General features: G+C 38.2%; 1 protein-coding gene across 1 annotated transcript in view; it reads right to left on the bottom strand.

The window, feature by feature from the left end:
- prkag2a (protein kinase, AMP-activated, gamma 2 non-catalytic subunit a) overlaps positions 1-14,979 on the bottom strand; it is a 124,402-nt gene that overhangs the window by 90,957 nt on the left and 18,466 nt on the right. Inside the window, exon 3 of the mRNA XM_053487758.1 lies at positions 9,972-10,263. Coding sequence (XP_053343733.1) covers positions 9,972-10,263 — 292 coding nt within the window. The remainder of the gene's footprint in view (positions 1-9,971; positions 10,264-14,979) is intronic.

The raw sequence follows: 14,979 nt of genomic DNA, 5'->3' as shown, positions 1-14,979 counted from the left end.
TTAGAAACTGTAATGACTATCATATGAATAGTTTGCGAATAACATTTATCATGTCGCACGGCAAAACACAACGCATTTTAAAAAGTCAATTGAATTGCTTCATTCTGTCACATGATCAATAAATAAAAAGTACTGGCTATGTTAAGAGTGATTTAAATGTGTTCAATGTATTTTTAGAGAATGTTAAAGCCTGATGCATGAGATTAAGCAGAGAGATGAGGTTACAACACGCCAAAGACACATGAACCTTGTGTCCAAGAGACATTAGATACATGTGCTGTGTTTGGAAAGCTGTTGTGTTTGCTATGTCTGGTTTTGTTCTCTCCATCCCATTCTCTACTGGGATTTCTGAACTATATTATCCTTTTTATATTACTGATTACTTTTATTAATTATTAATGGGACCACAGCCGTTTATGCACTTGGACGAGAAGAAGCATTGCCAGAAAGGGCATTATAAAGTGCTTATCGGTACTATGATAAGGAACATCTGTGAAACTGGTAGAGGAAGAGGCTGATGATGCTGTAAACTGAAGTTTTCGTATTGTTTATAATGTTTCTCGTGATATTCAACATTGTTTGTGATTAAAAAGGCTGCAGTAAATAACAGTTTTCATTGTTCCAATTTCGGTGTCACTACAAAAACACAGCATTACTGAATTATTTTCTTAAATTTAACCAATATATTATTTTTATAAATTGCATACTTTTTTACATTTTTTCTTTGTGGCAAAATTGTGGGAGGTGGAGTTATAGCATTTTTGCAAAATCACACAAATCTTGCACATAAAAATAAACCAGTTTTGACATAATATTTTGGCATTTGTGCTTTCTTAAAATCATCATTGTGACGAAAAAAACCCCAAAATATTTTCATCAGCTTGCAATGTTTCTTGCTTCATAAAAAAAAGAGTTTTTTTTTAAAAATCCCAAAATGTTCTTGTTCTTATTTTTGCTGTCAAAATGTCTGTATATCAAAGATGCTACTTTTTTCACTTCAATGGTTTTTAACAATACAATTCGTAATGAAATCTATCATATTAATTACAAGGAAGTGATATGGTTACATAGTGGTTAGCACTGCAGCCTCCGATCTTAAGGGTGGAGGGTTCGAGTTCTAGCCTCGGGTCTGCGTGCGTGGAGTTTTCATGTTCCCCCATACTTTAATACTAAACGCTAATTCTGAGTGTGAGTGTGTGTGCCTGTGTGCCGCGTCATGTATTAACACCCCATCCAGGGTTTACCACACCTTGTGCAGCAATTTCCCTGGGATAGAATAAGCTCCAGGCCTCCTGCAACCTTGCGCTATAGAGAATAAATGAATGAGTAAATAAAAACATTTTCAATAGAGCTGACTTCAAGACCCACTGCATTAGATACAGTGAGTGCATATATACAGTAAAAAGCAATGCATGAGAAAAAAATTATTCTTGGCTCTCTTGCACCTCCTTGTGTCTCCGACATGCAAGATAACGCAGCATAATGTTATTCTTCAAAACTTCTCAAAATTAATGGCCCTATTAGGATTTCCTAAGGCCCCCAGGTTTTTTTTTTTTTTTTGCCTTCTAGACAGATAATAACCATCTCATCACTCTTTTTTCCCCTTTGTAAGAGTGTGAGAAAGGAAGTAATGTAAACAGCATTTTGAGCTTGTTAAGGACATTTCAGTTGACTGCAAAGCCCCTATAATAACAAGCAACACAGGCAAAAGTTTCCATACATTGAGATGTATCAGCATTAGAATCATTAGGAGAAGTGCATCCATTTGAGAAACGTGACGACTCAGCACTCCAAAACAGATCTGTTGTGTCTCAAACTCTCATCATGCAGGTTATGTCTGACCATTTAGATGTAAAAACCAGGCTCTCCAGCTTTGGGTTATCTATCCATGTAAACAAGTGCTGGGTAATTATGTCGATTTCTCCCTTATACTGTATGTATACTCCACTAGGTATAACCAAGTATACTACAATCAAATATCAATCAATTAAAAAATATATATAGAATTCTTTCATAATACCGACACAGAGACTCTAAAAACTTAGTTTTTTACTATTTGTTTGTTCATAATAGAGATGGATGGTTTGCAGTTTGACCGGTGATCAGCCGATCAGCCTCAGGTACAAACCATTCTGTAACGTGTGCAGAAGCTTCCGAGTGGCACAACAGGAACGCATTTTTATGGCGCTACATTTTTTCATATACTGTACAAAACTCAGTGTTTTTTTCTTCACTCTGTGCAGAAGCTAGTCTCAAACCCACTCATTACACACGCTTACACAAGTCTCAAAACAATGTGAGCACTAATTTGTCGAAAATTGCATGCGTTTGGAGGCCTCACACACCCGCTCGCTCGCAGCAACTCAACCCACGTGCTGACTGTCACGTTTACTGTAGAGACTTTGGAGGCATTTGAGGATGTAAAACATCACCAGTTCTTTATAATCCTACAGGTGGTGCACTATGAACTACAGTATTTACACATTTTCATCCCGGGGAATCAGGATATTTATAAAATCATAACATGGTATATCTGTTACGGCAAAATATACAATACTGAAACTCGTACATGTCGAAAGCGAATGTGTGTTTGTCGACAGGGCATAGCTCCAGCCACACGTGTGTAGTAGTGAAAAGGAAGTTGTGTTGGGCAGTTGTTGTTGGAAATGAGTCTCTCGACAAAGAAAAAAAGTATTTATAGTGGAGTATTATTTCTGCACACAGAGGTGGTCGTGATCGGGGGCCGAGTTAAAAAAGGTGGGAGGACGATTCCTTCCCAGATGTCTCTAAAATTCTCATACATCAGTTTCTGGTTTCATGATGGTGTTAGTGCACACTAACACACCAGACTAAAATCTCTCGTACATGTTCTATGTGGTTGGGATGTGATGAAAACGTAGGCCGTATCATATCATTTAGGTCATTTTTAAACTCATCAGATCAGTCAGCCAGCCCTTGTATGCTGTGGAAAGTGTTCATCCTGGAAGACACCACACATGTCAAGACAGAAGTGATCAGTTTATCTACTGTACGTGAAGCTAAATTATGAAAATGCCCACAGCTTAACAGATCAACCGGTTTTTCCTGTTGCCATGTGTCTGTTGCTGTCTGCTTACCCAGCATTTAAGTACAATTCCTGTTCTAAACTGAACAAGAAAAGAACAGTGACATCTTCATGAAGTGTTCCATACTAACCACTTCAAACCTTTTGCAATATTGCTCTTAGGATATCAAGCTTCCTACAGTATGCTTTCCCAATGCACCTTTTTTTTAAAACAGCCTGTTCTGCTCTTCCTTAGAAAGGATTAATAGATTTTTTTTGCAAGCAGAGTGTATGCCACATGTCGGTCTGGGAAAGATCCAGCTGGGTTAAGCAATGCCGTAAGGGTGTGTGTGTGTAGATGCTTGTTTCCTATCCAGGGAAAGCAGCATGTGGGAGGTTGTTGTTCACCCACACACAGCCGCTGCCTATACTCCCTGCGCTGCTACTTCATAGGCTGACACAGAGTAGCCGTCCTGACAGATGATTTGATTCAGTATTATGTTGATGCTCATTAGAAAGCTGTAGTTTATGCTGCACATTTTAGACTTCTTTTTATTATTTGTATTTTGTTGTACACTATTTTATTCTTTTAATTCTCTGGTCCTGTTCATACCGAACATCTCGCAAATATATAAAAGTAGTAATGAAAAACAGATCCATATTTACAGAGCAAGTGCGAGCCATAATTTCCCAAATAGAAAACAATTACCAAGGCCATCATGAACTCAAGGGCTTCATCATGTGAGCTAGCGCTGGAAAAATGCTAAATGTGCTCCTATCTACAGACTACAATCCTGATCAGTTATAACATTACAGCACAAAACATTATCCCCAGTATTGTATCGCTTTCCCTTGCGCCTTCTGGGCAGCTCTGGCCCATCAGGACATGACTCCCCACAAGACCTCTGGAAGTGTGCTGTATTGTTGGCAGTGGATCTTTTAGGTGCTGTGGGTAGCAAGGTGTGGCCTTCCATGGGTCTGACTTCGTGGCCTAATGCATCCCAATTGGATTAAGATTTGGGGTGTTTGGAGTCCAGGTCTGAAGCCTTGGGCTCTTTGCTTGCAGGGCTCTGACTGTGGCAGGCTGTGATCCACTGGCTCTGTGCCTTTTTATCATAACAAACAGCACCTTTTTTTTTTTCATGATTTGTGCTGCATTGACTTTTCTTCGGGATCGGACAAGATTGACTGGCTTTTGATCCCCACGCCCATAAGTGAGCCTTGTGTGCCCATGATCCCATCACCAGTTTACTGGAATATAATTGGTAATCAATGCTGTTAATGTTGTAGCTAATTGATTATAAAAAGGTCTGGATAAGTGACAACCATAAATAAATAGTGGCAACTGCTTAATCATTACTGGTTATTTAATGGCTACAAACAAGAAAATTCAAAGTGGCTTAAACTTTTTTCACAAAAGCACCTCATATCATTTTTGAATAGTTCCACACATTTCGAACAGACATCTGTTTTAGATTTGGTGCAGGGAAAATAAAACCCAACATTCTGTTCTTATCATTGACTTTTACTTAAACAAGCTGTCGCCACTTCACTAATAGGTCGAGATCAGATCTGCTACATCTTTTCCTGATACTGGTGCATCTCTAGCATATGGTAGAGTACATATGAGAAGAATTTCCATGTTAATGCAATAAGAACAGGAAACATGTTTACTAAAAACAATCATTTAGAATTGGAGTCACAGGACTTGGAACTGTCCCAATTCTATTAATGACCCCTTGACCAAGGCTCCTAAGATTTAACTGATTATGCTTTGTTAACCCCAGGTCCCTTTCGAAGTTTGAAAAATAGTTCCCTTGGGCGGTAAATAAAATCTAGACAGATTTAAAAGGTCCTGCATTTTACTATTCCTTTCACAAATTAGCTTATACTAATCAGCCATAACATTACAATCACTGACAAATGAAGTAAATAACATGGATCACCAACAATACTGTACACTAGCAAATTGTTGAGAGGATTATGGGCACCCAAGGCTTACCCATGCCCGTGGGTAAAAGAGGTTAGCCTGTATGATGCAACTCCACAGAAAACCCAATATAGCACAAACTGCTGAAAAAGCAATGCTGACCACCATTAAAAAAGGCACCAGAACACCGAAGTGCACCACAGCACGCCGAGCACAGAACCCAGCCAACAAAACATGGCTGGAGAGTTCAAGTTGTTAATCTGGCCCTCAAACCTTCCAGATCCCAATCTGACTGAGCATCCATGGAATGCACCCGGCAAACAAATCCAATTCATGGAGGCCCCAATCCGCAACCCAGAGCACCCAAAGGATCCGCTGCTAACATCCTGGCGCCAGACACCACAACACACCAACAGAAGTCTTGTGGAGTCCTGCCCTGAGGAGCCAGAGCTTTTCCAGTGGCACAGGGGGAACCTAGGAACATTAGGATTAAATGTTTTGCCTTGTTATGTGATGGCTGGTCTCAGAGATCCCCAAAACTTGTCTGTTAATGCTCCAACAGAAACACTACTTTTCATACCTCAAACTCACTTTATTTTATCCCTCTTCTGAAAGTGCCATTCCATTGTCTATGAAAGCCTTATGCTCCGTAGCTATGTATCTTAGAAATGATTATTGTGAAAGCGTTCATTTTTGGATCATTCAGAAGACACAGGTGAAGAATTTAACACAATGTTTGTGGGGTTGTGAAAAATGCATTATTCAAGAACCTTAAACACTTAAGGAGCCATTTGGACCCGTTTCCCACAGAAAAGAAAACACCGGGAGCCACTAAACCCTTTTGACATCTAAAATGAAGATAACCGCACATATCTTTTTTTTTTTATCTTTATGCTATGGATAAAAAATAAAAAAAACTATATAGTGTGTTGCATTTATAAAATCAATGAAAGGCTACATAGGAATTTTATTTCTGCATGCAACAAGAAACATTTTAAACTCCAAAGAAAAAGAAGCTGGGTTGAAGGTTACTTTCCAATATAAGACTCGATGTATATTTGAGTCCTCCCTCGTATTTATAAATAATAAATATTTTATTATTTTAATAAATAAAAAGCTGAACTTAAATTATCCACAGGGAGCCGCAGCAGAGGGATGAAAGAGCCACAAGTAGCTCCGGAGCCACGGGTTGCCGATCCCTGAGCTAGAAAAGTATTCTTTTATGAGGTCACATTAGGGGGAAAAAAAATATCTAACTGGTTGTTTTTTCCCCATGTTTTATAAAATGTTTTGTTTATTTTTACACTCTAAAGACCAAGCTGGATATCTAAGTAATTACTAAATAGTGCAACAAAAACACAAAATTCTCTTCATTGAACTCAGTAAGAACATATACTATAATATAAGTATAGAATGTTATAGTATAGTATATTATACCATATATAGTTACTATACGTTTAATTAGTTAGTCTTGTTGAGGACAAGACTAACTAATTAAAAATGAGGAGTTTGACAGCAAAATGAGATAAATCCATTTTCGCAGTTTAAAAATAAGATATTTTTCAAATGAAGCAAGAAGTATGCAAACTCAGAGAGAATATTTTGTGCAAGGTTTCTTTGAGACATATGGGTATAAACAAAAAGCACAAATGCCAAAATATTATGTCAAAACTGTTTTGGTTATATAAGTGTGAATTTTGTGTGATTATGTAAAACATTACAACTCTGTTTCCCAATGTTTTGTCACAATAGACAAATCAGCCTTCAGGTAATTTTTTGGTTATTATGCAATTTAGTATCAAAAATAGTTGTAATTTTATTTAAAAAATATAGCAAACTCATGCTTTGTGTTTTTCTAGTAATCAACAGGCAGATCAAAGACAAATTAGATCAAGGGGGAAAAAGTGTTGCGCACACAAAACCTTTACAAAGATTGTTGAAGATCATGAAAAACATACAATAAATGATAGAAGAAAGGAAATCCAGTTTCACAATGCATCTTATTTAGGAGACCGGTGTCTCCTCTACCTGTTTCACAATCTAGTCCAAAAATGGTGTTTATTGGGTTCTTTTTTCCTAGTAAACCATTCCCACTAATTTGTTGCGATATTATTCACTACAGCATGCCTTGTCAATCACAATGGCGGAACATTTGGCAATCCCAGAACAATATCCCAGCATACTGCACAGTAACTGGACATATCAGTGATGGCATCAATCCATGACCTCTGGGCTGCATTTGGACATACTTTACCAGAGCATGATCAGACCTTTGCTGAGGCCATTTGCAACACATCAGCCTTTGACAATACATCAATTACCCTGTTTTCTAATAATGGGTCACTCCATGTAAGATGACATGGTGTAGAAATTACACCTTTATTTTAAAAAAAGCTTGCATAATATTTTTTTATGGAAACCGAAAAGAGCTGCCTTGTAGACTTAACAAATTAAAGAAACAGGAGCTGTGTGCACATTGTTCTACTCCTGATTGCATAATTATATAATTATAAAAGAGCTACAAATGACAGGGTCAGCTACATTCCTGTTTAGATTAGGGATGCCAGATCACCATTTCAGTTGATTCTCTGTTTTTCTACAAATTCTTGACATTCTACAAAACAGGTCATCAAGAACCACAAACTCGTTTCAGAGATGCTCCTGTCTGGTCTGGTCTGGTCTGTCTGGTTCCTTGATGAAAACATAAGGCTAACTGCATTTCCTTCGAGCCATCCCCTCCAAATAGTAAACCCCTAAAGACATGTACAAAGCTACAGACTAATTTTAATGTGCTTCCTATATCATTACCAATCGTAGACATTTCTTGTGCTGAGGAGAACAGGCTGTAATTCTACTGTAATTTTCTTTGGTTTCAGGCAGGATCACTCTGCTAAAAGGTCATACCAGGGAGTGCTAGAATTCATTTACTGGAATTCGCCATGCTGAAAAACACCCATGCTGCAATTAAATCAGCATGACACATAATTATCCAAATCACTAAGAGCTTCATGGTGATTTGGGGTAAAAACATTTTAGACCGCCTAGAGATGCTGTGGAATGGACATGCTACTCTGATTAAACCAGTGAATTCTAATGCTATAGCAGTAAACTGATATTTAGACTGCTATAATGTCCAATGTCCAAATATATTTCACCAAATAAATATCTTGTAAGTGGACTGGCTTTTTTTTCTTAGCCTTTATGCCTTTAAGCTGTATGTCTTATATTAAACATATATGTTGTGTATGTACTGTATACAGTACATATAGACTGCAGGTATATACAATATTAATAACACAGTGAAACTCACATATACAGTAGATAAGACACTTTACCAATGTTCACACTTCTTTCGGTTTTAATGTGACAGACATTCTCTTATTATCTCTTAATTATAATCAAAATTACTTTTTGTTGGTGAATTAAACAGTTACATTATGGTCAATTAAACATATATTTAAGGGGAATAAGCATCCAATTTGGACCAAAATATTTTTTTTTTTATTGCCAAGACCAGAACTAGTAAATGTAAAATTGTAAGAATGTAATGTAAAAATAAAACAGTACTATGTTAAAGAACACAGCAATTTTTGCAAATTAGATTTTTGTACAGTACAGATAAACAATAAAAAATAAGACAGGACTACTACTACTAATACTACTTCTACCTCTACTAATAATAATTATAATATTAATTTTTATTATAGATTTAATAATTTGTATATAGAGATATTGTGAAGTGGCGGAGCACAGACACATCACTTTTCCTGGGCAAAAGGGTAAAAACTTTTTTCCTTAGCCCGGTTGTCATAGCAACGGCTGTCTCTGCAAGGCTGACTCACGCACAGAGACTGTAACCAGATCTCTCGCATAGACTTCAATAAGAAAGTGACTGTGCTGCTCCTTGGCCAAGTATCTTAGAAACAGTTCGTGTTAGAGCATTCATTTTTGGAGCAGTCAGGAGACCTGGGTGAAAGTTTTGACATACATTTTGTGTGTGTGTGTGTGTGTGTGTGTGTGTGTGTGTGTGTGTGTTGTTGGGATTGGAAAATTTTGCTGCTTCACCGTGTCTACACTCTAGGATCGTATTGATTTTGAATGAAGCATCTTTTAACATGTTTGGGACTGGTGTTGAAAGAGTTCTTTTTTTTTTTTTGATTGACATAATCTTTTTCAAAGTAGTTGAGATTTTGAGTTTTTCAACATCATGTGTCACTTATTTTCTGGCAAAGGGGTGCAGTGCATGTCCAACTAGAAAACAGTGCAGTTTTTTCTGCCAGTACTATATCACTGTACTGTAGGTTTAGCCTGGACTCCTGTAGGTAGAAGTCCAGGCTAAACATTTTCACATAAGCTTTGTGAGGGTGTGTGAAATTGAGGAAGATATTAGTTAAATTAAGGAGAAACTGGGAATTTTGGGAAAACTTTAGGTCTAATTTCTTATAATATTAATAGCAAGCAATTCCCATTGAGGAAATACCCAACCACTATCCATTGAATCCGCATTGGCGCATCCCCCCTTCTCCTCCTCCTTCTACTACTACTACTGATAATAATAAAAGACCACCCTTAATTAAAAGCTAACCATGATCATAATTCATAATCAATAGTAATAATCATCATTATGAAGGCAACTTAAAAAAGGAGAGATATGATAAAGGGATAAAGAAAGAATAAAAAAGCACAACAAAAGCAAATCATGAATTGCTTAATGCACTGGGAAAACACAGTGAGAATTCAGGAAAGGATAAACATGCGAAGTGAAGAGGAATTAGAAAAACCACATCTCGTCCTCTTTGTTTTTCTGACAGCAGTGTCCAACAAAGAACTCTACCGACGCATGTTAAAAGTTTCCAGCATACAGACGTCTGTCCCCGTCAATCCCCTAGTGCATTTTTTAATACATCACTCTTGTGACACTTTAATAGCAAAATAAGATTTATCTATTCACTAAAGCCAACCACATAAGACAAAAAAGATGAACATGAGCAGACCTACCTTTCCTGGCACGTGAGAAGAGTTTAATACTGACGGGAGAAGCAGAAGAGGAAGTAGACAAGGAAGCAGATGAGGACTCTTTGGAGGATGAGCGAAAGATTCCAGAAAAGCTGAGACGGCGGGGCGATTTAGGCGGCGAGTCCTGATGTAGGGGGTAGGGGAAAATGGTTCGTGGTGACCCCGGGCTCGCTTTGGACCTCGCTGGAGCCGACATGGGGCTAGAGGGCCGGCTAAAGGGACTCCTACTGAAAAATCCATTGGTTGGGCTAGCGGAGTGGCAGCTCATCTTCCCCTGCAGATAAAACCCAACATAGAGAAGTGACTCACAAAAACTACGCATTTTCTTTTCTAGAAGTAGAAATACTGTTCCTAGTGGGCTCCAGAGTTTGCTCAAGAACATGAAAACATCACAAATAACTATGAACAAATCTTCACTTATAGAAAAGTAACAAAGTTTATTAGTCTGGTAAGCCTAAAAATTAAACATTCAGGCTTTTTTATAATGCAAGCTTTGTACAAAGAATACCAAGCATGGTGGTAGTTCTCTGACCTGGTTCTCATTGCAATTTTTCAGAACTTTATCATTGTTTGTTTTGATAACTCATCAACCTTCATGATGCTTTTTAGGTATGTTCTCCAACTAACTATGGAGCCTTTCAGAAACAGTACTATGTATTCATGTACTGAGAAGACATCCATGACATCCGATGATGATAACTTTGGTAGATTCGGTATCCACTTGCAATATGCTGAAGCATTTTGAAGACATAACTGCATGACATAATTTCAGTTCCAGCTGAAACTGCTCAATAACAAAAGAGCTTGTGAACATAAGACAGTTCATCAGATTACTTATGGAACAAAGCCCCTCTGTACCATCATGTGCTCTCCTGTAAACTCATGTTTTGTCACAGTGAATATGAACTACCAGTCAAAAGTTTGGACACACCTTCTAATTCAATGGTCTTTTCTAATTTTTCTTTCTTTCTACATTGTAAAACAGTTGATGGTATTTAAAATATGCAATAATCTCCTTTGCAGTGTTGATATTAAGATGCTACTCTATCAAACCTTCATAACAAGTCTAATCTAAGGTGCTGTTAACTGGTGATTTTTGAGGCTGGTAACTCTAACTGAACTTTTCATCTGCAGCAGAGGTAAATTTTGGTCTTGCTTTCCTGGGAAGGTCTAAATGAGAGCAGTTTAATCGTAGTGTTTAATGGGTTTTGCAAATGCACTTGACAATACAGTACTAAACAGCTGACTTTCATATCTTAAAATAACAATGGACTGTTGTTGTTGTTACTTAATTACCCAACACCATATGTGTTATTTTATCATTTTGAAAAATCCATTATTGTTCTAGAGGGTAAAAAGTACAGGGATTGAGACAATAAAACTGAAACGCCTAGTTTTAGAACACAATAATTCATTAGTATGGTGTAGAGCCTCCTTTTCCGGCCAATACAACATCAATTTGTGTTGAGGATGACAGATACAAGTCCTGCACAGTGGCCAGAGGGATCTTAAACCATTCTTCTTGCAGAATAGTAACCAGGTCACTACATGATGCTGGTGGAGGAAAACGTTACCTGACTTGCTCCTCCAAAACACCCCAAAGTGGCTCAATAATATTTCAATCTGGTGACTGTGCAGGCCATGCGAGACGTTTAACTTTACTTTCATGTTCATTAAACCACTCTGTCACCAGTCTTGCTGTGTGTATTGGTGCATTATCATCCTGATACAATGTTTAAACCATTAGGTGCAACATGGGGCTCCAAAATGGTTCAGTAGTCCTTGGCAGTGACGCGCCCATCTAGCACAAGTATTGGGCCCAGGGAATGCCATGATATTGAAGCCAAAACCATCACTAATCCACCCCCATGCTTCACTCTGTGCATGCAACAGTCTGGGGGGTACGCTTCTTTAGAGCTTCTTCACACCGTGACTCTCCTGGATGTGGGAAAGATAGTGAAGGTGGACTCATCAGAGAACAATACATGTTTCTGATTGTCCACAGCCCAAGAATGCTATTACCATTGAAACCAACGTTTGGTATTGGTATGAGTGACCAAAGGTTTGGCTATAGCAGCCCGGCCATGTACATTGACTCTGTAGAGCTCCCGACGAACAGTTTTGGTGGAAACAGGACAGTTGAGATGCACATTTAATTCTGCAGAGAGTTGGGCAACTGTGGTCTTATGTTTTTTGGATAGAATCTGGGTTAGCACCCGGACATCCATTTCAGACAGCTTCCTCTTGTGTCCACAGTTACTCCACAGTTAGTCCACAGTTACTCCTGTTGGATGTGGTTCGTTCTTCTTAGTGGTATGCTGTCATTACCCTGGATACTGTGGCTCTTGATCACAAAGACTTGCTGTCTTGGTCACAGATGCGCCAGCGAGACGCTCACCAACAATTTGTCCTCTTTTAAACTCTAATATGTCACCCACAATGTTGTGTGCATTGCAACATTTTAAGCAAAACTGTGCTATAAACTGTGCTGATTAAACCACACTCTGCTCTTACTGGTGGAATGTGCAATCAGTGAAGATTGGCCATTAGGCTGGTCAAATTTAGCCATGAAACCTCCAACACTAAATTGGCCAGTGTTGCAGTTTTATTGTCCAACCACTGTAAATCCAAAATTGTGCATGGCACTGTACATGGATTCACATGTCATGCATCTGGTAAAGTGAATTGCAGAAAAACAGAAGAAATTTACTTAATATTAAATTTGATAGTATTTTCTAAACAGTGTCAAATTTATTAATGACATTATGAATTTATAATGTGTGTGATGTAGCCTAGTCAACGTGGAACATTAACAATTGAAAGTCTAAAACTAAAAGTCAAAAGTAAAAAATCACTGACTTTTCCCACTCGCTCCCTGCATGACCAAACCCTGCCTGCTCTACATCAGATGCAATCGATACAGAGACTGAGCCGAATTTTCTTGGGTAGACTTATCCCAGCAGGACCCAGCAGCTAGCAAAGCACAGACAAGTTTCTTGTACCCACATCTCCAGTTCAATTCAGCATGGCCACATTATGAAAAACATAAAATTTAAACTAAATAGATTATGTGAAGTTTAAAGATTTATGTTTGTCTGGAGCACTGTAATAATGAATTGTAATTTCCAATCCATGGTGTCCGTGTTCGATTCCCGGCCAGGCTCGATTCCCGTCTCTGTGTGTGTGGAGTTTGCATGTTCTCCCCGTGCTTGGTGGGTTTCCTCCAGGTACTCCGGTTTCCTCCCACAGTCCAAAGACCTGCAGATTAGGCTAACTGGCATTTCCAAATTGCCCATAATGTGTAAGTGTGTGTGTGCGTGTCTGTGTGCCCTGCGATAGATTGGCACCCTGTCCAGGGTGTACCCCACCTCGTGCCCTAAGCCTCCTGGGATAGGCGCTAGGCCCCCGCGTCCCTGAATACAGGTTAAAGCGGTATAGTAGATAAGTAAGTGAGTGAGTGAGTGAGTGAGTGTATGATTCCGGCCCCCCTGCAGATTTTTTCGGACACAGCTTTGCAAAGCACTGCATTGTAGCAAACGACCAACGGACAACACTGATTTACTGACCACCAAGCGAGCACTGGAAATGCACTATTTACAGTATTTGTACTGCTTTTGATGAGATAAGAGTGGGAATTGCTACTGAATTCTTGTTGACAATGAGTGCTCTTTAAGCTTAAACTTTTACAATACAGTATGTGCTGTTTATGTGCAGCTGTGATGTGCAACCCAAGAGTCAATAAATATGCATTTCTTTTTGTTTTCCCTCCTGCACGAATTTGACATTGAGCAGCTTTGTGATTACTGTGTCAGATAAACCTAATAAAAACCATCGAAGGGGAAATAAAATAAAAGACTACACTTATTCTAAATGATTAAATAAACCACTTCTTATTAATTATACATAAGCTTGGCGGTAGAATTAATTATAATTGTGTTTGTCCTTTAGTAGACATGATCATATGGGGGGAAAAAGATTTTTTCTTGCTGTTCTATTAAAGGCCTCTTTTTTTTTTGTTAGTTTGTTTTGCTGGAACATTTTAATCGGTGTGTTTTTCACCCGCAGCAGTGTTTAGTATTTCCAGTCCTGTTCATCTATGTAAACAGTCAAAAGCAGCTACTCAAAACTGTTTAGACATGCAAAAACACAGGGTCACCTTGTGTTGCTCAGAGCCTTTTGCTTGAAAGGCTGAACAACATGTTTAAATGAGTTATAATGAGTTAAATGACTTAAAGAACAACTACATAATCCTGCAAGCACTATTCAGGTTTATTTGCAATGATCGCGAATAAAGATTGGATGTCACAAATAAAAATAAAAAAAAGGTACTGTGCAAAAGTCTTAAGGCCCCTGTCATTTCTTAATATTTTGCTTCCAGAGCCCGACCTTCTTACAGTATATTCCCCGTAATGTAGTCTTAAGGAACAGTTCTCCAGGATTCATTACCTTACAAGTTGTTGGCTCTCATTTTCAGTCCAGTCCCTGTACCTGACAGATCAGGGGATTTTTTTCTATGTTAAGCTGACCTACTGTATGAATCATTCGAGCATTAAAAAATAAAAATAAAAAAACAGGTGCAGATGATGACAGATGATCAGGTGTGTAATTAGTATACTAGCGATGCTAAATGCTGAGTGGTTGGAACAAATAAGAGGGAAAATGTTCCAACATTCCATGGTTTAAATTGCATCTCTAGGTACCTTTCAGGCTGTCACAGTAAAACATTTAATCCCATTTCTTAAATTTAATCTACTGTACACAATGTATTGTCATTTATTTTTAATATGACGAAACTAGGGGACTTTTCCACATGACTGTATATAGCGGGTACACCTGCTTTTATTCTCAGTCGGCTTCTTGGTAATATCAACTCACACCCCTACCATACTCAAATCATTATTCCTGTTTGGTTAATTGACTAATTGAAACTGCAGGCTGTGGGAACTAACCTGATTTGGAGTATAGCTGGGTAGACATGTAGTCTTTTTTA

The sequence above is a fragment of the Clarias gariepinus genome, chromosome 26 (genome assembly GCF_024256425.1).
Source record: "Clarias gariepinus isolate MV-2021 ecotype Netherlands chromosome 26, CGAR_prim_01v2, whole genome shotgun sequence".
NCBI lineage: Eukaryota > Metazoa > Chordata > Actinopteri > Siluriformes > Clariidae > Clarias > Clarias gariepinus.
This window is presented reverse-complemented; position numbering and strand designations above follow the sequence as displayed.